We start from the raw sequence: 27,810 nt of genomic DNA, 5'->3' as shown, positions 1-27,810 counted from the left end.
ATCAACCACGTGTAGGAACCAAGGGGCTGCCACCTTCAGACGGTCCCCGCTCTGCAGTTCCTTCCCACCACTTACACAAGGTGTGCGTATGGCCGATACTCACACGGCTAGGTTCACGCGTATTCTACACCTCATCCCTGGGGCATTAGTGTTTGCACCCTCTGCTTTGTGGGATACCACATACATGTTTTCAACAGCTAAAAGGACCTCATCTTCCCTCTGCACTTGATCTTAGCCAAAAGGCCAAGAAGTGACCACCTTCCAATACATAAGCCACTTAATAATGTTCATCCTTGGGACTTCCCTGGTGGTCCAGTGGCTAAGACTCTGTGCTCCCAATGCAAGGGGCCCAGGATCGATCCCTGGTCAGAGAACTAGATCCCACAGGCCACAACTAAGAGTTCACATGCCTCAATTAAGACCCGACAAAGCCAAATAAATAAATTTTTAAAAAATAATAATGTTTATCCTTCTTTTATACCAGTGACTATAGCTCATTATAACTATTCTGCAAAAAACAAAACACATATATTTCATCTTCTAAATTTAATTCTTTTACTCTTAATAATATCCTGTACCAATGGATCAGAATCACCTGGAAGTTTTGTTAAAATGCAAACTATGCCCAGTAGTAACCAGGGCAAATTAAAAGGGGGCTTTATATCTTCAGTGAAACTACAGAGACTCAATACACTGAGCAGGAAAAACAACAAATCATCACATTTGCTCCTTTTACCTTTTATATTCCTGGGAATCACAGTCACCCAATCAGGTCCACTGGAGTTAATTGGCATTTTGATATTGACACCACTTGAAAGAGGAATAAAAAGAGTACAAGCTCAAATATTTTTAATTTAAAGAATTAATTTATTTATTTAAATTTAGGAACATTTATTTTTCAATATGTATCTTTATTTGCAAATTTTTAAATAGATGGGATTTCAAAGAGCTGTCTAAAGATGAAATATCCTTATAAATGTTAATTCATACAATTGATACTTAATAAATTAGGTATCTTATAATAAGCAGGTTATACGGACACATAAACTGAATAAGAATTAAACAGGTTCTTAGTTTTTCACTGCTTCACCCTTAGGTTGCAAACTCCAAAATGACAAATTTTGTTTGAATCGCTTAATCCCTTGGACGCAGAGAATGGCTCACACTGATGACAATGTCTACTTTGTCACTACTTGGTTTTCAGGCTGCAAGACTACGGGGAGCATTAAGTCAGATTCCTTAAGCCTTGCCTAGAGCAGAATCCTAACTGGGGACTCATCCATCCCTCAGATGATCAATGTCCATCTTTCTCTTTCTCTTTTTAGTTAGCCTAATGCAAAATTTCAGATTTTTAACAGAGTAAAAATGCAAAAATTAAAATCTATATCAGGATTCTGTCAAATGTTTTGTTTTCAAAAACCTATGCCACCTCAAATACTTTCCCAGCAAACTTCTAAGTAAGTAGAATTTTTTAAATGATTCTACTACAGATCTGGCAGATTCTACTACATCAGCCAGCCTCATCCAGGATATGCAAGTAAAGGCAAGGACAGACATTATTTTATCCTTCTGGATTCACAGGTGTTTTCTGGTTTTAACGGTAGGATTTGGTGTTAGGAACATTTAAAATTTTTACACTAACTTAGTTCTCTGACCTTTTCCCCACTTTTTTTCCACGTGGCATTTCAGTAAATTACAAGTTATGTTTCTTCCATTTAGCAGAAGGGTTCTGCTAAACCCCTAGGTAGACTGACAACACACTCCTAAAAGAGAGTAACTGAACACTCCTCATACAGAGGCAAAAAGTACACAGAAATAAAATAATCTGTTCATGGTGTGTGTAAATGCTAAGTCTGACTCTGTGTGATCCTATAAACTATAGCTCACCAGGCTCCTCTGTCTATGGACTCTCCAGGCAAAAATACTGGAGTGGGTTGTCATGCCCTCCCTTCAGGAGATGTTCCCAACCCAGGAATCAAACCTACATCTCTTACGTCTCCTGCATTGGTAGGTGGGTTCTTTATCACTAGCGCCACCTGGGAAGTCCTATTGATAAATAATGTGCCTAATTAAAGAATAAGACTAAAGACCTTTTGTATTGAGCCGCACACACACACACAAACCCCTCGGAAGACCGCTGCTAAGCTGCTAAGTCACTTCAGTCGTGTCCAACTTCTGTGCGACCCCATAGACGGCAGCCCACCAGGCTCCCTCATCCCTGAGATTCTCCAGGCAAGAACACTGGAGTGGGTTGCCATTTCCTTCTCCAATGCATAAAAGTGAAAAGTAAAGTGAAGTCGCTCAGTCGTGTCTGACTCTTAGCGACCCCATGGACTGCAGCCCACCAGGCTCCTCGGTCCATGGGATTTTCCAGGCAAGAGTACTGGAGCGGGGTGCCATTGCCTTCTTGGAAAACTAGTACAATAAATATACTGGGAGCAGTGCGCCCTCTGCTGGGCTTCTGAAAGCATGGCATGATTCTAGCAAATAATGTATTTAAACTTTTGCCACCAAAAGCTGACTACGAGAAAAACAAAAAACCAGAGCTTTATTTTAGAAGCTGCTACAGACTACATGGACTTCCTAGGTGGCTCAGTGGTAAAGAGTCTGCCTGCCAATGCAGGAGATAACAGAAGATGTGGGTTCAATTCCTGGTCGGGAAGATTCCCTGGAGGGCATGGCAATCAACTCCACTATTCTTACCTAGAGAGTCCCATGGACAGAGGAGCCTGGCAGGCTAGAGTTCATGGGGTCACAAAATAGTCGGATACAACTTAGCAACTAAAACAACAAGAACCATCTCTACAAGGGAATATTTTTAAAGTATATATATATCATTTAAAAATAAAAAGCATTTTACATTCTCTCAAATAATTATACTTTCTGACTATGTAATTTTTCTACCTTTTTTATTTCTTAGGAATGTTATTTTATTTTAGGCACTAGTGATAAAGAACCAGCCCGTCAATGCAGGAGACGTAAGAGACTCGAGTTTGATCCCTGGGTCGGGAAGATTTCCTGGAGGAGGGCATGGCAACCCACTCCAGTATTCTTGCCTGGAGAATCCCATGGACAGAGGAGCCTGGGGGGCTACAGTCCTGTCTATAGGGTCGCAAAAAGTCGGACACAACTGAAGTGACAGAGCATGCACACACGCACACATATAATGTTGAAGAAAATGGAAATTTTACCTCATACTGGTTCTATATATTTCCTTCTGCATATTATGCCATATATTGATCATTATACTGAAAAAGTTTCATACCTATGTTCAAAAATAGGAATATGTGCTCAATAATGCAAAAATTTGAATAGCTATTAACTTGAAAAATATAATTCGTTGTGATATTCCTGGTTTCCCATCAGTTCAGTTCAGTTCAGTAGTTCAGTCGTGTCCAGCTCTTTTTGACCCCATGGACTGCAGCACACCAGGCTTCCCTGTTCATCACCAACTCCTGGAACTTGCTCAAACTCATGTCCATTGAGTTGGTGATACCATCCAAACGCCTCATCCTCAGTCATCCCTTTCTCCTCCTGCCTTCAATCTTCATAGAAGGAAAGTGAAAGTGAAGTCACTCAGTCGTGTCTGACTCTTTGCGACCCTGTGGACTGTAGCCCACTAGGCTCCTCCGTCCATGGGATTTTCCAAGCAAGAATACTGCAGTGGGTTGCCATTTCCTTCTCCAGGGGATCTTCCCGACCCAGGGATCAAACCCAGGTCTCCTGCATTGCAGGCAGACGCTTGCCACCAGGTAGTTATTCTTCATGCTTATCATTAAATCAATCTAGCAATGTTACCACATTCCTACCTTTTCCTATCAATAAATGTTTATATGATTTTAACAACTAATAATGTGACACTTAAGACTTTTTTCAGTTTCTGAGACATGAAGCTAAAACATTAGCTTGACTGTAAGACCTCTAGTAGCCCTGTTCTTAGATAATTTTTTTATCTGTTCTGTGAATAAGTGATTTTGCTTATACAGCTATAAACATGCTATGTAGTTCTGAAGTAAAAGATGTTAAGGTAAAAGAACAAAAATTTAAGGTATTTAATTTGAACTGAAATAAGCATGTGTGTGTGTGTGTGTGTGTGTGTGTGTGCGCGCGCGTGCGCGCGTGCATATTAATCACCCAGTCATGTCCAACTCTTTGCAATCCCATGGACTGTAGCCCACCAGGCTCCTCTGTCCATGTGATTCTCCAGGCAAGAATACTGGAGGGGGTAGCCATTCTCTTCTCCAAGGGGTCTTCCCAAACCAGGGATTGAACCCAGGTCTCCTGCATTGCAGGCAGATTCCTTACCATCTGAGGCACCAGGGAAGTCCCTGAAATAAACATACTAATCACAAAATATAAATCTTTGTTTATTTTCTTACCACCTCTCCTGAACTGGGCCAAGTTTGGAGAGATGTAAGAAGCACATAACCAAAATAAGAAAGTCTCCTAAGTAGGACAAAGACAACGGAAAGGGACTCTTCAATCCCCACCTAGGACAAGGGGCACATACCTCTGGAAGAAAGCATTCTCTGTAGCAGTTAGGAGGCCCTTCAGGTATCCACCTTTGAAATGGTTAATTCTGCTACTACAAGGGAGCTTCTTTGGTTTGAAGCAGAACCAGGGTTCTCCAGTGTAGAGGTCTGTGAAGTTGCACAGGGGAAGACTCCCTGGAAGACACACGTTACACTCTGTAGTTTCAGAAATCCTCCCTGACCGGAAGAGGCTCTTGAAATAGACTCTGTCTGGTTTCTTTTCCTGCAGGTACTGAAGAACTCGGATCCCTTCACTGGGGTGGACCAGAGATATGGACACTTTGACTTGACCTGGCCAGAGCAGAGTAAAAAAGACCTTGTAAAATCCGTTCTGGTAGTCCACCACTCTGCCCACGGCCCCCGCCTGTAGCTTAGGGGAGTGGATTCTGGCCTGCAGGTAGTCTCCACCATATTTCTTGGGCTTTCTTTGAAAATCCTGCACATGAACCAGCACCTCTAGCTGGCTTCCCACCCTGAAGAAGGCTGCAGAGTTCAAGATGACAAAATAGCTGGAAGAAGGGTCGGTGCTCTTCAAAAAGGGGACTGGGCCCACGTCAGGCTCCTGCCACTGTAGGGCAGCCAACAAGGAGTCCTCTTCCAGGCGCTCCCGGCTGGACAGAATCTGGCGCTCATAGCCGCAGTAAGGGTTCCGGCTGATCCTTATCACCTGGGAGGAAACAAACTGGCCGCCACTGTCTATGAATGTGGCCGAAGCGGTCTCACGGTCCAAGTACTGAAGAGAAAAACACAAACAGAAACCATAGCTATGACAAACCTCCTTACGTCAACCAAATAAATCCCTGCTTCAGTTTAAATGTTAATAAAACTTACTTGGAAAAAGAAAAAAAAACTTTACTGGGATGACATTGTTTCAAAAAACCACAGCTCACCAGTGTTATAAGGGTCTCACAGCAAATATCAGAGAAAAATCCCTTTTGTGCTTCCAGAAGGACAAGGGGGAAAGGAATCATTTTGAAGTACAGTAGTTCTCCTGTATCCTCAGGGGATATGTCCAAGACTTCCAGTGGATGCCTGAAACTGTGGGTAATACCAAACTCCGTATATACTGCTTTTTCCTATACATATATACCTATGATAAAGTTTAATTTATAAATTAGGCACAGTAAGAGTGGGTAGCTATTCCCTTCTCCAGTAGATCTTCCCAACCCAGGGATTGAACCTGGGTCTCTCATGTTGCAGGCACATTCTTTACCATCTAAGTCCCTAGGGAAGCTCTAAACAACAACAATAATAATAAAACTAACTTATAAAACTAATAATAATTTGCTGTAATAAAAGTTATATGAATGTGATCTCTCTCTCTCTCAAAACATCTGATCGTGGTGTACTTGATGAGGTAAAAGGTTAAAATGCCTACATGATGAGATGAGGTGAGGTGAAGGACAAAAGCACTGTGATGCAGCATCAGGCTACTACTGACCTTCTGACGATAATAATGTCAGAAGGAGGATCATCTGCTTCAGGTGACCCTGTATTGAGCCACGATGATGTCAGTGGTTGAGGATCCTGGGTGGGAGAGAGCAGGATGTCACAACAGCTGATCATGCAACTCAGGACAATGCACAATTTCATATGGGTAAGTTGTTTATTGCTTGAGAAGACTCTTGAGAGTCCCTTGGACTGCAAGGAGATCCAACCAGTCCATCCTAAAGGAGATCAGTCCTAGGTGTTCATTGGAAGGACTGATGCTAAAGCTGAAACTCCAGTACTTTGGCCACCTCATGCGAAGAGTTGACTCATTGGAAAAGACTCTGATGCTGGGAGGGATTGGGGACAGGAGGAGAAGGGGGGGACAGGAGGAGAAGGGGACGACAGAGGATGAGATGGCTAGATGGCATCACTGACTCGATGGACGTGAGTCTGAGTAAGCTCCAGGAGTTGGTGATGGACAGGTAGGCCTGGCGTGCTGCAATTCATGGGGTTGCAGAGTCAGACACGACTGAGCAACTGAACTGAACTGAACTGAAGTTGTTTATTTCTGGAATTTTCCCATTTAATATTTTCAGATTACAGTTAACCAGGAGTAACTGAAACCACAGAAAGTGACACTGTGGATGGGGGACTACTGGATGTCAAGAGTATTCTGTTCTTTTTTTTAAAACAAGACCTGCCCTCAAGAAAAACTATTTTACCAGAGCCTAACCTACTGTGGTTTTATCAGAGCCCAACCAAACTGAGGTAAATGACATACCCAACACCAGTCCATTCTAAACATTCCATACAATTTAAGAGTTGAGGGGGTGAGACTAAGAAGCAGCTCTGAAGTTCACAGACTCATTAACACAGGAAGATCACAGGATTATAAGATGCTTCACCTCCCCTACATTTCATCTCCACATCATGAAAAGTCTATTTACTGGAGTTCCTTTTAGGCAGTACCTCATGTCCAGCTTTCAGCAAAAAATTATGAGACATACTAAAAGGAAAAAAACACACTTTGAAAACACAGATCAAGCATCAGAACCAGACTAAGAAATGGCAAGAATGTTGGAATAATCAGACCATGAATTTGAAACAACTATGATTAATACACTAAGGGGCTCTAATAGAAAAAGCAAACAACGTGCAAGAAATAATGGGCAATGTAAAGAAAGAGGTGAAAATTCCAAGAAGGAATCAAAAGAAAAAAAAAACCAGACAGACCAGTGAGGATTTTTAACTAAGGAAAAATACTCTAGCTGAAATTATAATGACTGGCAGACATTCTTATACATTTGTCCAAGCTGATAGAATGTATAATACGAAGAGTGAACCCAAAAGATATTAAGAGGTGGAAAGAATACAAAGAAGAACTGTACAAAAAAGATCTTCATGACCCAGATAATCATGATGGTGTGATCACTCACCTAGAGCCAGACATCCTGAAATGCAAAAGTCAAGTGGGCCTTAGGAAGCATCACTATGAACAAAGCTAGTGGAGGTGATGGAATTCCAGTTGAGCTATTTTAAATCCTGAAAGACGATGCTGTGAAAGTGCTGCACTCAATATGCCAGCAAATTTGGAAAATTCAGCAGTGGCCACAGGACTGGAAAAGGTCAGTTTTCATTCCAATTCCAAAGAAAGGCAATGCCAAAGAATGCTCAAACTACCGCACAATTGCACTCATCTCACACACCAGTAAAGTAATGCTCAAAATTCTCCAAGCCAGGCTTCAACAGTATGTGAACTGTGAAATTCCAGATGTTCAAGCTGGATTTAGAAAAGGCAGAGGAATCAGAGATCAAATTGCCAACATCTGCTGGATCATCGATAAAGCAAGAGACTTCCAGAAAAACATCTACTTCTGCTTTATTGACTACACCAAGGCCTTTGACTGTGAGGATCACAACAAACTGTGGAAAATTCTGAAGGAGATGGGAATACCAGACCACCTTACCTGCCTCCTGAGAAATCTGTATGCAGGTCAGGAAGCAACAGTTAGAACTGGACATGGAACAGACTGGTTCCAAATTGGGAAAGGAGTATGTCAAGGCTGTATATTGTCACCCTTCTTATTTAACTTATATGCAGAGTACATCACGAGAAATGCTGGGCTGGATGAAGCACAAGCTGGAATCAAGATTGCCGGGACAAATATCAATAACCTCAGATATGCAGATGACACCACCCTTATGGCCGAAAATGAGAAAGAACTAAAGAGCCTCTTGATGAAAGTCAAACAGGAGAGTGAAAATTTGGCTTAAACCTCAACATTCAGAAAACTAAGATCATGGCATCTGGTCCCATCACTTCATGGCAAATAGATGGGGAAACAGTGGAAACAGTGTCAGACTTTATTTTGGGGGGTTCAACATCACTGCAGATGGTGAGTGTAGCCATGAAATTCAAAGACACTTGCTCCTTAGAAGAAAAGTTATGACCAACCTAGACAGCATACTAAAAAGCAGAGACATTACTTTGCCAACAAAGGTCCACCTTGTCAAAACTATGGTTTTTCCACTGGTCATGTATGGATGTGAGAGTTGGACTATAAAGAAAGCTAAGTGCCGAAGAATTGATGCTTTTGAAGTGTAGTGTTGGAGAAGACTCTTGAGAGTCCCTTGGACTGCAAGGAGATCCAACCAGTTTATCCTAAAGGAAATCAGTCCTGAATATTCATTGGAAGGACTGATGCTGAAGCTGAAACTCCAATACTCTGGCCACCTGATGTGAAGAACTGACTCATTTGAAAAGACCCTGATGCTGGGAAAGATTGAAGGCAGGAGGAGAAGGGGATGACAGAGGATGAGATGGTTGGATGGTATCACCGACTCAGTGGACATGAGTTTTAGTAAGCTCCAGGAGTTGGTGATGGACAGGGAGACCTGGTGAGCTGCAGTCCATGGGGTCGAAGAGTCAGACATGACTGAGTGGCTGAACTGAACTGAAGAATGAATCCTAAAGTAAACTTATGGACCTTGGGTGATCACGATGTGTCAGTGCAGGTTCACCCTTGGTTAAAATTAAAAAAGAAGTACCATTCCAGTGAGTGATGATAATAACAGGGGAGGCCATGCATACATAAAGACAAGGTGTATGGGAAGTACCTATAATCTTCCTGCAGTGTAAGCCCCAAGAGTTGTATTTTCTTTTTTGTAATGCAAGTGTCTGACTTCAATTTTGACTGTCAAGACATTCACATGATGAGATATAAAGAGCCACGGTCTTCCCGTGCCCTTACGGCTTCTTTGTTTTAGGGATCTTGGTTGACTGAGACAAATGACCCTTTGGGCCACTTGTTTTTCTCTTCCCATGCTTTAAATTCCTATTCATGTTTTAAGTTCACCAATAAAGAATAAACCCATGAAACTCCAGGCACCCACCTTGAGCCCAATAAAAACAACCTCAGGCCCACGCTCTCTCTCTTTTTGTCTACCATGACCTAGGTGTGAGGCCCCAGGCATGCCATGTATCCTCCAGGACCTAAGAGTAATACACCTTCCTCCTTTTTGCCCCACAGTTTCCAGATGGTTAATGCTGAGGGCATCCTGTAATCGTAAGAGCCACAAGGGCCAGTTCAGTCACAACACTGGTTATTGATATTATCCAGATATAAAACACTTCCTTTCAACTTTGTTGTAAATATAAAACTTTTCTTTGAAAAATAGAAATTGAAAGAAATTCAAGGGAATTACCTGGATGTCCAATGATCATGACTCCACACTTTCACTGCTGAAGGCCCTGGTTCAATCCCTAGTTGGGGAACTAAAATTCAAGAAGACACACCGCAAGGCCCTCCCCTCAATAAAAAAAAAAAAAGAAAAAGAAAGAAAGAAAAGGACATATTGAAAAAAAAAAAGAAAAGAAAGAAATCAAGATAGTAAAACCACCGTAACAGAAATGAAAGAAGTCTTTGAAAGGCTCACTAGCAGAATGGACACAGCTAAGGAGAATCTCTGAGTTTGAGGAAATGTACATAGGAACTTCCAAAACTAAAAAGCAAAGAGAAAAAAAATAATTTAAAATGACAACAGAATATTCTAGAGCTGTGGGATACACCAAATAGGAATATCAAAAGGATCAGAAAAACATAACAGAAGAAACATTTGCAATAATAATGACTGAAAGTTTCCCCAAATTAAAGTCAGACACCTTTCTGGATCTGCTATCTGCAGTGGAACTGCTGCCAAGATGCAGATTTTCATGAAGACCCTGACAGTGAAGACCATCACTGTCAAGGTGGAGCCCTCGGATACAACAGAAAATGTAAAGGCCAAGATCCAGGATAAGGAAGGAATTCCTCCTGACCAGCAAAGACTGATCTTTGCTGGCAAGCAACTGGAAGATGGATGTACTTTGTCTGACTGCTGCTGCTGCTAAGTCGCTTCAGTCGTGTCTGACTCTGTGTGACCCCATAGACGGCAGCCCACCAGGTTCCCCCGTCCCTGGGATTCTCAAGGCAAGAACACTGAGTGGGTTGCCATTTCCTTCTCCAATGCATAAAAGTGAAAAGTGAAAGTGAAGTCGCTCAGTCCTGTCTGACTTTTCGTGACCCCATGGACTGCAGCCTACCAGGCTCCTCTGTCCATGGGATTTTCCAGGCAAGAGTGCTGGAGTGGGGTGCCATTGCCTTCTCCAACTTTGTCTGACTACAACATTCAAAAGGAGCCCACTCTTCATCTTGTGTTGACACTTTGTGGTGGCGCTAAGAAAAGGAAGAAGTCTTATAACACTCACAAGAAGAACAAGCATAAAAGAAAGAAGGTTAAGTTGGCTGTTCTGAAATACTATAAGGTGGATGAGAATGGCAAAATCAGTCACCTTCGCCGGGAGTGAACCTCAGATGAATGTGGTGCTGGAGTTTTTATGGCCAGTCATTTTGACAGACATTATTGTGGCAAATGTTGTCTGACCTACTGTTTCAACAAACCAGAAGACAAGTAATTGTATACTGGTTAATAAGGACATGAGCTAACGTTAAAAAAAAAAAAAAGTGAGATACCAAACCAACAATCCAGGAAGCTCAGAGAACATAAAGTGGGATAAATACAAAATATAACTATATCCAGGCATATTGCATTTAAACTGTAGAAAACCAAAGATAAAATATCTTGAAAGAAACCAAAAGGGAAAAAAAAAACACACCTTACTTTTAGCAAAGCAAATATAAGAATTAAATCTAACTTCTCAGAAACCATGCAAGCAAGAAGAAGATAGAGTAAAATACTTGACACATTGAAAGAAAAAAGTCATCAACCTAGAATTTTGTACCCAGAAAAATTATCCTTCAAAAGTGAAAGAGAAAGTCTTTCTCAGACAAACAAAAATTAAGAGAATCTGTTGCCAGTAGACTTGTCTAGCAAGAAATGTTAAAAGAAGGGCTTCAGAGATAAGGAAATCATATAGGTCAGAAACTCAGATCTACACAAAGAGGGGAAGAGCATCAGAGAAGGAATAACTGAAGGTAAAATAAAAAACTTCTATTTTCTTATTTTTAACTGTAACATAACAATTTTGTTCAAAAATAATAACAGCAACAGTGTATTTGACCATGTACACTTATACCTGTGTGTGCGCGTGTGTGCTTATTTACAAGTGAAATGAATGACAGAAATTATACAAGGGACAGGAAGGAGCAATTAATAATATTTTATTATTAATAAGGTACCTGTCCTACCCATGAAGCAGTACAGTATTATTTGATAGTGGACTTGGACTAGTTATAAGTGCATATTGCAAACTCTAATGCAACCACTTAAACTAAAATGAGAAGCGTTATTGACACACTAAGAAAGGAGACAGAATGGCATCTATTGAATGCTAAATTAAAACCACAAAAGTCAGAAAAAGAGCTGAAGATAAAAACAGGAACAAATAACAAGGACAATGAATAGAAAACAGTAACAAATATGACAGCTATTAATCCAACTATATCAATAATCACCTTAAACATAAACTATCTAAATGCATCAATTAGGAGACAGAGATTGTCAGACTTAACTATATGTTGCCCTACAAGAAATCTACTTTAAATATAAAGACATATATAGATTAAAAGAAAGTGGATGGATAAAGATATACCATGCTAGCACTAATTGAAAGAGATCAGAATAATTATATTAACCTCAGAGTAGAGTTCAGAACAAGGAAAGTCAGAGATAAACAAGGGTATTACAGAGCCTTCCTTGGTGATACAGTGGGTAAGAATCTGCCTGCTAATGCGGCGGATCAAGCCCTGATCCAGGAAGATTCCACATGCCACAGAGCAACTGAAGCCTGTGCACCACTACTACTTGAAGGTCATATGCCTAGAGCCTGTGCTCCACAAAAGAAGCCACCAGTGAGAAGCCTGCACACAGAAATGAAGAGTAGGCCCTGCTCACCACAACTAGAGACAGCTCACACACAGCAACAAAGCCCCAGTGCAACCAAAAACTAAAAACAAGAAGGGTATTTTACATAATACAAGGGTCAATTCTCCAAGAAGACATAACAATCTTTAACATGTATGTACCTAACAAGAGAAAGCCAAAATATGCAGGGTAAACACTAATAGAACTGAAAGAAAAAATTGATGAATTCAGAGTTGTAATGAAAGATTTCAATACCCCACTATCAGAAATGTATGGATCAGGGACTTCCCTGGTGGTTCAGTGGTTAAGACTCTGTACTTCCACTGCAGGGAACATGGGTTCCATTCCCTGGTTGCAGAACTAAGAACCCACATGCCACAGAGCATGACCGAAAAAACAAACAAAAAATAGAAATGGATAGAGCCAATAAGCAGAAAGTCAGTAAAGACTTAGTTGAACTGAACAGCATCACCATCAACTAGATATGATGGACATCTATAAACCACTTATCCAACAAAAGAAGACACATTCTTTTCAAGCTCACATGAAACATTCACCAAAATAGGCCTATAAAATATACTATAAAAAAACTGAAAAGAATAGAAATCATACAATGTCTGCCTTCAGACTACAATGGGATTAAACAAGAAAGATGGAATTGATAACAGAAAGATAGCTGGAAAATTCCAAAATACCCGGAGATTAAACAACACATTTCTAAGTAACACAAGGGTCAAAGAAGAAACATCAATAAAAAATTAAAATCTTTTTAACTCAAATAAAATGAAAAAACAACTTTTCAATATTTGTGGATGCAGTGAAAGCAGGCCTTAGACGGAAATTTACAGCACTGAATACACATTATTATAAATGAAGATCTAAAATCAATCACTTAAACATCTACCTTAGGAAGCTAGAAAAGCAAATCAACTCCAAAGTAAGCAGAAGAAAAGAAATTACGAATTAGGGTAGAAATCAATGAAACTGAAAACAGGTAATCAATAGAGAAAAGACAATGAGACCAAAACCCAGTTTTCTTGAAAAGATCAATAAAATTGATTAAGCCTGAAGTAAGGCTAAGGAAAAAAGACAGGACACAAATCATTATTATCAGACATGAAAGAAGACACATCACTAAAGATCCCATACACATTAGAAGGATAATCAAGTAATACTATAAACAACTCTCAGTTCAGTTCAGTTCAGTAGCTCAGTCGTGTCTGACTCTTTGTGACCCCCTGAATCGCAGCACGCCAGGCCTCCCTGTCCATCACCAACTCCCGGAGTTCACTCAAACTCACATCCATCAAGTCGGTGATGCCATCCAGCCATCTCATCTTCTGTCGTCCCCTTCTCCTCCTGCCCCCAATTCCTCCCAGCATCAGACTCTTTTCCAATGAGTCAACTCTTCGCATGAAGTGGCCAAAGTACTGGAGTTTCAGCTTTAGCATCATTCCTTCCAAAGGAATCCCAGCGCTGATCTCCTTCAGAATGGACTGGTTGGATCTCCTTGCAGTCCAAGGGACTCTCAAGAATCTTCTCCAACACCACAGTTCAAAAGCATCAATTCTTCGGTGCTCAGCCTTCTACACAGTCCAACTCTCACATCCATAAATGACCACAGGAAAAACCATAGCCTTGACTAGATGGACCTTTGTTGGCAAAGTAATGTCTCTGCTTTTGAATATGCTGTCTAGGTTGGTCATAACTTTCCTTCCAAGGAGTAAGCGTCTTTTAATTTCATGGCTGCAGTCACCATCTGCAGTGATTTTGGAGCCCCCAAAAATAAAGTCTGACACTCTTTCCACTGTTTCCCCATCTATTTCCCATTAAGTGATGGGATCAGATGCCATGATCTTCGTTTTCTGAATGTTGAGTTTTAAGCCAACTTTTTCACTTTCCTCTTTCACTTTCATCAAGAGGCTTTTTAGTTCCTCTTCACTTTCTGCCATAAGGGTGGTGTCATCTTCACATCTGAATCCAACAATATGTACAATGAATTATACACCATGACCAAATAGGATTCATCCCAAGTATACATGAAAGTACCTTAATAGAACTCCAGTGCTTCCTGAAGACCATGACTTACACTCTCTTAGAAATGGTTCTTAATCTTCACTTTGGCCTTCCTGCTTAGAAGACAAGACCTTAAAAGCACTTCAGTCTTTTCTAGCTTGGACATTAATTGTTATTTATATTGTGATATTTTGCTCTACATACTGTATAATATAATGGCTTTCTAATATTTTGTATCTCAAAATTGTATACTGTCTCTAAAATTCAGATGTTTAAACTGTTTTCTTATTAGTGAACAGATCTGCCTGTTTAACAATAAAGTTTTATACCCAAAAAAAGACCTCACATTAGAGCTTTGTAAAATTTCAGAGGTAGAGAAAAAAGTTCTTCTGTCTTCCAGAAAGAAGAACAACATTACCAATAAAAGATACTTTTAAATTAAAAAAAAAAAATTAGATTGGCATTAGCCTTGTCTTTTACCCCACAGGAAATGTGAAGACAGTGGAGCAAAGTTGTAAGGTTCTAAGGGAAAAGGACTTTGAATACAGCATTCTAAACCCAAATAAAAATCAAAGAAGAGGGCAAAATAAAGGCCATTTCAGACATGTAAGCTTAGTTCCCATGTGCCCTTTCAGGAAAACATTATTTGAAGATTTAATCCAGTAAATTGGAAAGAAAAATCCAAGGAAGTGAAAGACATGAGCCAGGAATTTAATGAAAAGCAAACTCAGAACAACAGCTGGGCAACAGGTCAAGATAATAATCAGTGAACATTGAAATAGGAAGATAGAGTGCTCAGAGGGGGGAAAAAAGTGCCTTGAAGAAGCAAATGGATTTAACAAATTATATGAAGGAAGATCCTCATAATATGCTATAGAAGATGTTATTTTCTCTCATCAGGAGAAAAAAAAAGGGCAGTTAGCACTCCAGAAAAAGCAAGAAGAGGTATAAGAAAGTCATGGTTAAAATATAAAGCAAATTAAAATGCAGCATGATTAAGCAATTGATGTACTGTGTAAAAAGGATCCATTTGACCTTGATGCTTGGGACATTCTCCATCAAGAGATAAAGGTTTGGTTTCAAAGGATCATGTTCTATACTGGGTAACATTTACATGATCATAATAATACCGTATTTTTTTAAGAATAAGAATCAATCCATAAAGAGTGTATGTTATCCTTAATTATAGTTAGAGCAATAAAACTAAAGATTATAAAGCCTGATGATGCAAAAGTAATATGATAGCTAACAGAAATCAAACGTAACATAATATAGAAGTGCTCTTCTTCTTCACTTAAAGGAGGAAGTTAAGATGTACTATCTAACCCTATTAAGGGAAAGAAAAGGCCTAAGTACATTATTTAATACACAGAAAAAAAATATTTTACAAATTTTAGAAAGAGAGTGACAGAAATTATGAGTCAGCAGAAGATCTCATCTTTCATTATCTTTAACAGGGACAGCAACATCAACCAACATCTACTAAACACCTAAGTGCCAGACACTCTTTTCTAAAGACTTTATATAAATCTTTTAATACAATGTTTAAATTATCCCATGAGGTAAGTCTTATTATTAGGCCATCTGATAGACAAGGAAACTGAAGCAAAGAATGGTAATTTGATAATTTGCCCAAGGTCACACAGATTATAAACAGCAAACCTGGACTAGAACCCAAGCAATCTGACTTCAGTCTGTGTTTTTATTTAACCACCCACGCTGCTCTGCCTGATGTGGAAAGGTCAGCAGGTACAGTGTAAAGCTGACAAATCAAGATATAACTATGCAATGTGTAAGCAGTGCTAACCACCCACATAATTACAAACAAGCAGTTATATCCAAGAAATTACAGTGACTCTGAAGACTGGGGAGGAATTTCAAATACATACTTAAGTACTTATGTACTCTCTATTCTTTCGAGTGTTTTATACTTTTCATTAATTATTTTCCTAATAAATAGAAGGTGGTTGAACAAATGGACAGGAAAAATAATTATGTACCTCCAGTATTGTGATTTATAAGCAATATACATTTGGTCTTCATCCACAGTTCCTGGCTCACAGCTCCCAAAATCCTTAGAATTTTAATGATAAGAGAAATGGGAACATCTTTTGCTATAATATTTGGTTTTGTGTCCTCAGTTCCTAAAAACACTTTAGAGTCATAAAAGGGAAATGTGTGTCTTGTTACTTCTAACGAGCCCCTTTCCACCACAACTGGGCTCGTGTTACTGAGGTGGCTTTTGGAAAATACCTCACGATGGGAGCTGGTTGTCAGACCTGACCGTGATAAGAGGGTTGGAACTTTCAGTTCCACCCTGGACCTCCAGTAAAGGGAGTGTGGCTGGAGGCTGAAATCAGTCACAAATGAATCAAACATGCCTATGGAATGAAGCTTCATAAAACCCCAAAAGGATGGGGTTTGGAGAGCTTCCAGGTTGGTGAACACTTGGAGATTCAAGGAGAATGGCACATTCAGACCAAGACGGCACCTTTATGCCCTTCTCATACACCTTGCCCTGTATATCTCTTCCTCTGGCTATTTCTGAATTAGTTTTTTATAACAGACCAGAAATCTTTTTCTCTTCTATTTTTAAGTTTAATTGAGGTATAATTCACATACCATACAATTCACCTATTTAAGTGAACAGTTCATGAGATTTTTGTATATTCATAATTTGGATAGGCATCTCCACAGTTATAGCATTTTCATACCCCCAAAAGAAACTCTGTTCACATTAGCAGTCAATCCACATTTTCACAAACCTATACTCCCACCCTAGTCCTAGGTAACTACTCATCTACTTTAATAGACCAGTAATCCTGTAAGTAAAATAAGTAAAATGTTTCTCGGAAACTGGTCAACCACATGTTAAAGAATGAAACTAGAACACTTCTAGCACCATACACAAAAATAAACTCAAAATGGATTAAAGACCTAAATGTAAGACCAGAAACTATAAAACTCTTAGAGGAAAATACAGGCAGAACACTCTCTGACACAAATCACAGCAAGATCCTCTATGACCCATCTCCCAGAGTAATGGAAATAAAAGACAAAAATAAATAAATAGGACCTTATTAAACTTAAAAGTTTCTGCACAATGAAGGAAACTATAAGCAAGGTGAAAAGGCAGCCTTCAGAATGGGAGAAAATAATAGCAAACAAAACAACTGGCAAAGAATTAATTTTCAAAATATACAAGCAGCTCATGTAGCTTAGTACCAGAAAAACAAACAACCCAATCAAAAAGTGGGCCAAAGAACTAAACAGACATTTCTCCAAAGACGATATGCTGCTGCTAAGTCGCATCAGTCGTGTCCAACCCTGTGCGACCCCATAGACGGCAGCCCACCAGGCTCCTCTGGCCCTGGGATTCTCCAAGCAAGAATACTGGAGTGGGTTGCCATTTCCTTCTCCAATGCATGAAAGTGAAAAGTGAAAGTGAAGTCGTTCAGTCGTGTCCGACTCTTAGCGACCCCATGGACTGTAGCCCACCAGGCTCCTCCGTCCATGGGATTTTCCAGGCAAGAGTACTGGAGTGGGGTGCCATTGCCTTCTCTGAAGAAGATATACAGATAGCTAAGAAACACATGAAAAGATACTCAACATCACTGATTATTAGAGAAATGCAAATCAAAACCACAAACAGGTATCATCTCATGCCAGTCAGAATGGACACCATCAAAAAGTCTACAAACAATAAATGCACAAACAATAAATGCAGAAGTGGAGTAAAGGGAACCCCCTTACACTTCTGGTGGAAATATAAGCTGGTACAGACATTACAGACAACAGTGTGGAGATTCCTTAAAAAACTGGAAATAGAACTGCCATTTGACCCAGCAATCCCACTGCTGGGCATACACACTGAGGAAACCAGAATTGAAAGAGACACATGTACCCCAATGTTCATTGCAGCACTGTTTACAATAGCCAGGACATGGAAGCAACCTAGATGTTCATTGGCAAATGAATGGATAAGCATGTTTTGGTACATATACCCAATGGAATATTACTCAGCTATAAAAAAAAGAATGGATTTGAGTCAGTTCTAATGAGGTAGATGAAACTGGAGCCTATTATACAGAGTGAAGTAAGTCAGAAAGAGAAACACCAATAAAGTATATTAATGCATATATAAGGAATTTAGAAAGATGGTAACAATGATCCTATATGTGAGACAGCAAAAGAGACACAGATGTAAAGAACAGACTTTTGGACTATGTGGGAGAAGGGGATGGTGGGATGATTTGAGAGACTAGCACTGAAACATATGTATTACCATATGTAAAATAGATGACCAGTACAATGAAGCGATGCATGAAGCAGGGCACTCAAAGCTGGTGCTCTAGGACAACCCAGAGGGGTGGAGAGTGGGGAAGAAGGTGGGAGGGGGGTTCAGGATGGGGAAACACATGTGCACCTGTGGGTGACTCATGTTGATGAGTGGCAAAACCACCATAGTACTATAATGAAACTATCCTCCAATTAAAATAAATTAATTAATTTAAAAAATGTTACTCAGATTTCTGTGACCTGCTCTAGCAAAATTAACTGAAGCCAAGGCAGGAGTCATTGGAATTTCTAATCTACAGCTAGTCATTTAGAAGCACAGGTGACTACCTAGATTGGTGACTGGCATCTTAAGTAGGGGGTTGGGGGGGAGTCTTGTAGGACTAAGACCTTAACATGTGGGATTTGATGCTATCTTCAGATAGTGTTGATACCAAACCAAACGTGGGCCTGCTCGCCTGCTCATAGTAAAGCCAATCTACTGCCATAGAATGTGGAGAAGGAAAATGCAGTGTTTATTGTAAGGTGCCAGACTAGGAGTCCAGGGCAGCTAATATTCAAAAACACCCCAACTCCCAGATGGATTTCAGGGAAGAATTTTTAAAGGCAAAGTGGGGGAAGGGAGTCACAGGGGATGTTATCAGCTCATACAAAATTCTCTGCTTGGTTGATGGTGAGATAGCAGGGTGGTGTCACAGCGGCTAACATAATCAATCTTCAGGCTCCAGTAAGCCCATGGTCATCAAATAGTTAACTTCTTCCATTTGGTGGGGGTTTTAAGCAATCTGTAAAACAACTCAGGAATGCTTATTGGATTGTTATACATGTTATCCATGTATTTCAGGGAGGAACTAAAAACTCTTTGACTGCCATGTGGCTGATTTACTGTTTAAACTGTTACCAGTTCTCCTGGCCCAGCAGTTTACTTCTATCACTATGTGTTCACATCCTTTCAATCATTAATTCTTAGGCCAGACTTTTGTGAGTCAGGGAAGGCCTGGAAGACTACAACTTTTCTGCAAACACGAAGTAGGCAGAGGACATGAGGTGGAGGGGTCTGTCCAGGAAGGCTCCACAGGGTCCTGCTCAGTTATAGTGTCAGAACCGATTAGAACTATAGGTCATGCTGCTGGTGTCCAAGAGTTGCCTGGTGTACCCTACACACATTGGAAACTAGATGCAGAACCTTTTTAGTACCTAACCCAGGAAACTGCTTCTTACATTATGCAATAAGTTAAACTGCAAGAGAAAACAACAACAGGAAAACAAAATCAAGAATTACTCTCAACCTATTACCCATTACAAACCACTCAAACAAGCCCTCAGGCTCCCCATCCATGCCAAACCACTTCAAAATGCTATGCAAGGTCAACATAATCTCAAACAAGGTAAAAATAATCCCCAAATATAGAAGGGTTTTTAATGATATTCTTGGATTCTGTACTTTTTCTGTTTCATTCTACATGTACATGCAGAAACTCTCAATTGGAAGAATTTCATTAGGCTCCTTCATTTTAAAAGAATACACAGTATTATTTGTTTATTAAAAAGGATAATAATGACTTTGAAAATGTTTCCCTAGCAGAGTTGACATCAGCATCATGACATGGCATAAGACATTCCTCCATTTTTGTCCCCCTTTTTAACAACAAATGTAGGACCCACCCAAAAACAAAATTGCCTCTGTGGGAATCGTGGGATCCAGCTCCACATGCGCAGGGCCTAGGTGCAGTCTCGCCCATGTGCGTATCTAGTAACAGGCAGATAAACCTCGGTGCTGTCAGCACAGCCAGTGGACCTGTCCCAGTCCTGCTTGGCCACAGTCAGGGACAACCTGGAGAGTGGTGACCCAGGAAAATACCAATGGATTCAGCCTTCCCAAAGAGAAATTCCAGAAAGAAAGAAAAAATACAAGTTTGGATGAAACTGAGAGGGTAAGAGGAACTTCGCCAGCACTGCCCCTCCCCCAGCATAACAAGCCCAAGGCTGTAGCACCCAGCAGCGTCCTCATCCAAGAGAGATGAGGAGAGTGACCAGTTAGTGCCCACTGACCCCCGCTGTGAGAGAAACCCATTTAATTCTGCAGCTCTCCGAGTACTAAAGGGGGACCTCCATGACCCCAGGGAGGGAGGGGTTCAGGAAAGAGGCAGGTAAGAACATCAAAGGTCACTGAAGGGACACAGTTCCTGCTAAGTGTGCTCAGGAGTTTGGCAGGAAGTCCGCCCACAAGCCTAATGCCTCACCCAACAGTCTTGCAACAGAGCCCACAGGCACCCCCAGTGCCCTGTGTGCTAAACCCACACCTCCGCACACTCTGGAGCCAGCAGCTCCTTGTGTATGCTGCCAAATGAGGCAGCAAGTGAGACTCTGCTAAACAGAACACTATCAGAAAAACAGATCAGTTTTTCTGGGCAAGAGAGAAACACAAATTTAAGCTATACTTCCTCTTTCTGGAAAACAAAAGGTTAACAGCGGCTAGCCTGGTGGGTCTTAAGAAAAGCTTAAGAATTGTGTCACAAGAAGCAAGATGTGGAAAGCAAGTGTACCCATGTGAGGGCAAGCAAAATAGACAGCTAAAACAGGACTGATGAACATCTTACCCCACCTGAAGGGAACCAGTAAGACAGCAGCAGATGTCTGCTACTTCAAGCATGAAAGCAGCAATGCAAATGTACAAGGAACATAAAGAATCACGGAAACATGTCATCACAGAAAACTAACAATCATCCTCCAATAACCATGCTCAAAGGCACAGAATTCAGCCTTTGATAAAGAATTCAAAATAGCTGGGCTTCCCTGGTGGCTCAGAAGAGTCTGCCTGCCAATGCAGGAGATGCAGGTTTGATCCCTGATCCAGGAAGATCCCACATGCCACAGGGCAACTAAGCCCGTGCACTACAACTTCTGAGCCTGCGCTCTATAGAGCCCAGGAGCTACAACTACTGAAATCTGCATGCCAAGAGCCAGTGCTCTGCAACAGGAGAAGTCCCTGCAGTGAGAAGCTCACGCACCACAACTAAAGAGTGGCCCCATTCTCCCCGACTAGAGAAAAGCAGCAACAAAGACCAGCACAGCCAAGAATAAATAGATAAAATTAAAAAAAAAAAAAGAATTCAAAATAGCTCTTCAGGGAAACTCAATGGGCTATATTACAACAAAGACAAATAAAAAAAATACATGAATAAAATCAGAAATTTACAGAGAAAGAAATCATAAAGAAGCAAATGGAAATTCTGGAGCTGAAAAATTCAATGAATAAAATGAAAAATGCAATAAAGAGCATCTATAACAGAAAGATCAAATGGAAGACTGAATAAGGGAGCAGGAACTCTGAAACAGCCCAATCAGAAGAGAACACAAGAGAAAAAAGAATGAAAAAGAGCATAGAAAGCCTACATGTTCTATGTGATGCCACCATGTGTACAAATATTAGAATAATCATGGTTTGAGAGAGGGAAAAGGGAGGGCAGAGAGATTATTTAAAGAAACAATAGTTGAGAACTTCCCAAACCTAGGGATATACTTTGACAACCAAACTCAAAAATCTAATAGATCACCCTATTATCTCTATGCAAAAAGATCTTCTCCAAGACACATTATAGTGAAACTGTCAAAAAACAAGTATAAAAAGAAAATCCTAAAAAAGCAGCCAAAGGAAAAAATATTGTAAACTATAAAAGAATGCCCATTCGGCTCTCAGTGAATTTCTAAACAGAAACCTGGGTTTGATTCCTGCTTGGGGAACTAAGATCCTGTAAGGCAGTGTGGTGGGGGGCGGTGGGGGAGTGCAGTGTGTGTGAATGGAATCAAGGGTTTTTAATAAAAACTGAACTCATAAAAACATAGAATGGTGACTACCAGAAGCTAGGGAATGGGGGAATTGGGTAGACATTGTTTAAGGGTACAAACTTGCAACAGGTATATAAATAAATCCTGGAGATGGAAGGCATAGCATAGTGACAATAGGCAACAAAACTGTATTACTGTATTACTGTAAGTAAGTGTACGTAATAAACTTCAAAGCTGCTAAGAGACAAGATCTTAACTGTTCTCAACCTAAAAGAAATGGTAATTAAGTGACATGAAAGAAGTGCTAGCTAACACTGTATTGATAATCATATTGCAATATACAAATGTATCAAATCAACACATTGCACACCTTAAACTTACACATTATATGTAAATTATATCTCAATTTTTAAAATTGCAGGTCTTTTATTCTTTTTTAATTAATTAATTTATTTTAATTGGAGGCTAATTACTTTACAATACTGTAGCGGTTTTTGCCATACATTGACATGAATCAGCCATGGGTATATATGTGTTCCCCATCCAAACCCCCCTCCCACCTCCCTCCCCATCCCATCCCTCTGGGTCATCCCAGTGCACCAGCCCTGAGTACCCTGTCTCATGCATCGAACCTGGACTGGTGATCTATTTCACATATGATAATAAACATGTTTCAGTGCTATTGTCTCAAACCATCCCACCCTTGCCTTCTTCCACAGAGTCCAAAAGTCTGTTCTTTACATCTATGTCTCTTTTGCTGTCTCGCATATAGGGTCATCATTACCATCTTTCTAAATTCCAGATATATGCTTTAATATACTGTATTGGTGTTTTTCCTTCTGACTTACTTCACTCTGTATAATAGGCTCCAGTTTCATCCACCTCATTAGAACTGATTCAAATGCATTCTTTTTAATAGCTGAGTAATATTCCATTGTGTATATGTACCACAGCTTTCTTATCCATTCGTCTGCCAATTATATCTCAACTTTTTAAAAACAGGAAAAGTTCCCTTACCTTTTGATTATCTTTTAGGAAATATTCCCACCTCCCTTTCCTTTTTAGTTCTTGTGAGGCCATGACAAAACACTAAGGACCAAACCATGTGCTATGTGCTCACAACATGCCCCCTTCTCCTTTGTTTTTCCTCTTTTCCTCTCCCACAGTCACTCTTGTTCCTTGGGTAGCCATAAGCTACTAATTCAAGACCAGAAAAATGACCCATGCAGCCCAATCCAAGAATCACCATACACTTGGTGCTACTCACCTGAAATGTGAAAGTCCTAGTCACTCAGTCATGTCCAACTCTTGTGACCTCATGGACTGTAGCCTGCCAGGTTCCTCTGTCCATAGGATTCTCGAGGCAAGAATACTGGAGTGGGTTGCCATTTCCTTCTCCCCTGACCCAGGGATCACACGTGGGTCTCCTGCATTGCAGGCAGACTCCTCACTGTCTGAGCCACCAGGGAAGCCCAAGTCACCTGGATTTTACTTAAAAAGAGAGACTTCTATAGTGGTCCAGGGGCTAAGACTCCAAGCTCCCAATGCAGGGGAGAGCAGATTCAGTCCCTTGTCGGGGAACTAGATCCCACAAACTACAACTAAAGATACCACATGCCACAACGAAGACTGACGATGCCTCAAGCCTCAGCTACGACCCAGTGCAGCCAAAACGGATGAATACAAAAGACTGCGAAAAGGTCAATTTGCTTAACTTTCCTAAATGATAACTCTGTTTTAGGTCAGTGCCAAGGACAACTTCAAGGTCTGCCATATTTTAAAATTCAGAGCCCAGAGGAAACACCAGCAGTCATTCCTGGAGCCGCTGTAAGGTGTGGACCAGAGTGAACCCTATGCTTGCCCATCCCTCATTCATTGCACTGCGATTTACTGACTTGTCAGTTCAGGGCCTGACTGTTCAAAGGATAATCCCAAGCGACTGATTCAGGATTGGGCCTGTGACCCAGTTGTATTCTATGAAAAGCTGCTGGAGGATTCTGAGGGATGCACGCATCCAAATCCAGACATCACCAGTACTCTGGGAACAGCTCTCTGATTTTACCTGCCAATGAAAAAAACCGTATCTCAAGCTGGACATGTGTAAGAAAGCAACTACCTGCTGCTGTGTAAAAACGTAAAATCCAACCGTGAAAGTGGATGCCATAGATAATGCATGAAGGAGGACACAGCAGAGAGACTTACAGAGAAATGGAGCCTAAACTATGCCCAACCTACCTCCCGACTTCTATTCTAAATGAATATTATTCCTTAATATTAAAACCAGATTGAACCAGCTTTCTTTACTTGCAGCCAAAAGCCCTAAAACACTGGTACTGTTTTCATAATCAGAAAACATATATGTTTAAAATATCAATAAATAAGGAAAAAACAAACAAATATAGCCAATGCTCAATAAGAGTTTATCAGAAAAATGACACGGAATTCTCCCTACAACCTTTTGCTAGATATCAAAACATATACTTCCTTCTCATATATGACATGAGAGGATGGTTTCTACCTACATCACTCTAATATCCACTCTAATATCTAATATTCAGGTAGATTCTCATATCTACCTATCATATCAAATCTATCTTTCTGCCAGGAGAGCATGGTTTCTACCTACATCACTCTTATATCTAATATCCAGGTAGATTATTATATCTATGTATCATACCATATCTACCTTTCTGCCACTCTCTTATAAAGACCCACATGATTATATTGGGCCCACCCAAATAATCCTGAATAATATCCCTGCCTCAAGAATCTTAACTGCAACTTGTCTGCAAAGTTCCTTTTATTAGACAACATATTCATAGGTTCTGGAAATTCAAACACTGACGTCTTTGGGGGCCTTATTCAGCCTACCATTTATACCAATGTGACATTCAGAGACTTTTAGAAATTCAGAAATCTGTGAATTTACTATAGTAGTTGTTCTATTCAAAATCACCTAACTAGAGGGGTTTTGCTTGTTTGTGGATTTCATTTGTTCCTTTACTTATATAACTGAATTTGACCATATCTTAGGAAATGTGGGGATTGTGTTGTGATACACCTGAGATGGAGCAGACAAGAAGTCTTAGGATTTGCATTTTTCAAAAGCCCCATGAATTATTTTTAATGTATTCAACTTTCATTCAATAAATATTTATTAATGTTTCAGAAGTTGAAGAGTTTAAAGTATCTAATCACATTTTATGTTGGAAAAATAAATAAAAATGTAATAGTTGTGACAAAGGAAATATTTCATTCTTAAACTGCAAAATACTCCATATATACAATATAAAGAAGACTAACTTGAGAGTGAGATAAAATGCTTTTTCTCCCCTCATCACTGTAATGGCTAATTTTCTTATGTGATATTTTTAATTAAAATTGAGTCTGTACTTTTTAGAAAATGCTCAGATACTCTAATTGCAAGCAAAGTACAGTCACAATCAGAAGCCTAGGATGGACCAGGGATTAAGGGATGGCAGATGGCCAAGGTTCAAGCCTTTCCCACTCCCCACCCCACACCCCAGGCTTCTTTAACTATTAATGTCACAGAAATAAACTGAATGGTTTAAAAGTCATGACAATATTCTCAGCCTGGACAAGATGACATCTTTAGACAAGGCAAAGTGTTTTACCACACTCCACAAAAAGATCTGTTTATATAATTTTTAATATCAAAACTGTCCTATATCATTTCTTACTTGCCACCTCCCTTCTCCATTATTGTTTGGTTTGTGTTCATGCAGACAGTTGGAGCTGTTAGTGGACATTTTCCAAAAGTTTCTAAGAACCACAGCAGGACTATTAAGAGGGTTTCTAACAATAATTCCTAATATTCCTTCCTGACTGCAATAGCATTAATGATGTGAACTATGGCTTACCCATGGAGTAGGAAATGGCAACCCATTCCAGTATTCTTGCCTGGAAAATTCCATAGACAGAGAAGCCTGGAGGGCTGCACTCCATGGGGTCACAGAGAGTTGGACAGGCCTGAGCACCCACAAATGAATGGCTTACCCTCTCAAGTGTCTCCTTCTCCCTTTTCCTACCTCCCAGCCATCCTAGACCTCATAACACACAACCATCTTCTCTATTCTTACACCCAGACTGTTGAATGCAGTAAAATATACACCCTCACAAAATCAGTGCAGATAAGCACCACGCACACATGTGATCCGGAAAGTCACTGTCCCTCTATCATCCTGCAGGATCAAGCTCCATCCCCCACTCCCATTCTTTCAAGCCCATCTGTACCAGTCTTCTGGGCACCACCTTCCTCCCACCTTCCACCTCCCGTCTAGACAAGAACTCCCTCAATGTTTCACCTTCCAGCAGTAGACATATCCACATTACCACCCATTATGACAATTTTCCCTCTTACATCAGAGGAAGAAGCACACCTCCCCCTACATAACTAATAATAAAATGATAACAAGAACACATACTATGAAACGTGTCCCTCATCCTATATCATTATGTGCTCTGTCTGTGCTCTAGGTCCCATCCTCTCCAGCTCCTCTTTGTCCACTGAACCTTCTTCTCTCCAGCTTCTCTATTAAGTCTTTCCCTTCAGTTTCAAGTCTCCTAGACTTCTGCTTGCAACCAAGACAGAGAAATGGTGAGATTTACTCTTCCACCTGAAACAGTGGTTCTCCAGACATAGCACGTTATACAACAAAAGAAATGATGCCTGAAAGATGGGAAATAAAGGAAATGATTCCCATGATTGATTGCCCTTTGCTGACAACCTGAAAGATGGGAAATATAGAAAATGATTCCTGTGAGTGTTTGCCCTCTGCTGACAGCCCTGAGAGCATCTCCAGGCTGCAGCAGTATGAGACAGAACCCAGCAGGAGCCTGGTGAACCCCCTAAATTGAGGAGATGGAGCTGAGAGTCTTACAGCCGATTAGAACCCATAGGACAGTAACAGGAGAAGAGAGCTACACACAAAGGAACTCAGGAGATCTGCAGAGAGTCCTAAATAAGTATTCAGCAGGGTACTAAAGAGCATATGTGCGTAAGCAAACTCCTGGAGACTGGGGAAAGAAACATCTGAAAGGATAAAAGAGAACAGTATAACCTGAACTCCTGCAGGGCCGGGATGCTGGACAGTCGGTCAGTGCACAGCAAAGAGCAAAGAGATACCAGAATTAACTTGGACCTGTCACCTGAGAAGCACCACAAGCCAACAAAATTAAAAGAACAGCATGATTTTAGATAGGAAATACTCCATAAATTTCAGTGTATGTGAGTTCATGAAGGGAATTTTTAGAAGAGAAGGGGAAAGGGGACTATTACTAAATACCTTCTTGGCACCAGGCACTGTAAGGGTTCCATAATATGTGGTCCCTGCCTTGAGAGCCACACACAGTCTTTATAACA

At 40.4% G+C, this 27,810-nt stretch overlaps 1 protein-coding gene and 1 pseudogene across 5 annotated transcripts in view; one reads left to right on the top strand and one right to left on the bottom strand.

Moving 5' to 3' along the window:
- NXPE3 (neurexophilin and PC-esterase domain family member 3) overlaps window positions 1-27,810 on the bottom strand; it is a 55,649-nt gene that overhangs the window by 16,665 nt on the left and 11,174 nt on the right. For all 4 annotated transcript variants that reach the window (XM_027563986.1, XM_027564075.1, XM_027564043.1 and 1 more), the window contains 2 exons: window positions 4,511-5,265; window positions 737-810 (listed from right to left, as the gene is read on the bottom strand). In XM_027563986.1, the coding sequence (XP_027419787.1) occupies window positions 737-810; window positions 4,511-5,265 (829 nt within the window). The remainder of the gene's footprint in view (window positions 1-736; window positions 811-4,510; window positions 5,266-27,810) is intronic.
- LOC113906264 lies at window positions 9,810-11,871 on the top strand (annotated as a pseudogene). Its single transcript, XR_003514832.1, has 2 exons — window positions 9,810-10,324; window positions 10,610-11,871. The product of XR_003514832.1 is annotated as a ubiquitin-40S ribosomal protein S27a-like (transcript).

This window comes from Bos indicus x Bos taurus, chromosome 1 (assembly GCF_003369695.1).
Source record: "Bos indicus x Bos taurus breed Angus x Brahman F1 hybrid chromosome 1, Bos_hybrid_MaternalHap_v2.0, whole genome shotgun sequence".
NCBI classification, from domain to species: Eukaryota; Metazoa; Chordata; class Mammalia; order Artiodactyla; family Bovidae; genus Bos; species Bos indicus x Bos taurus.
The sequence above is the reverse complement of the archived record's forward strand: the minus strand, read 5'-3'. Positions and strand labels throughout refer to the sequence as shown.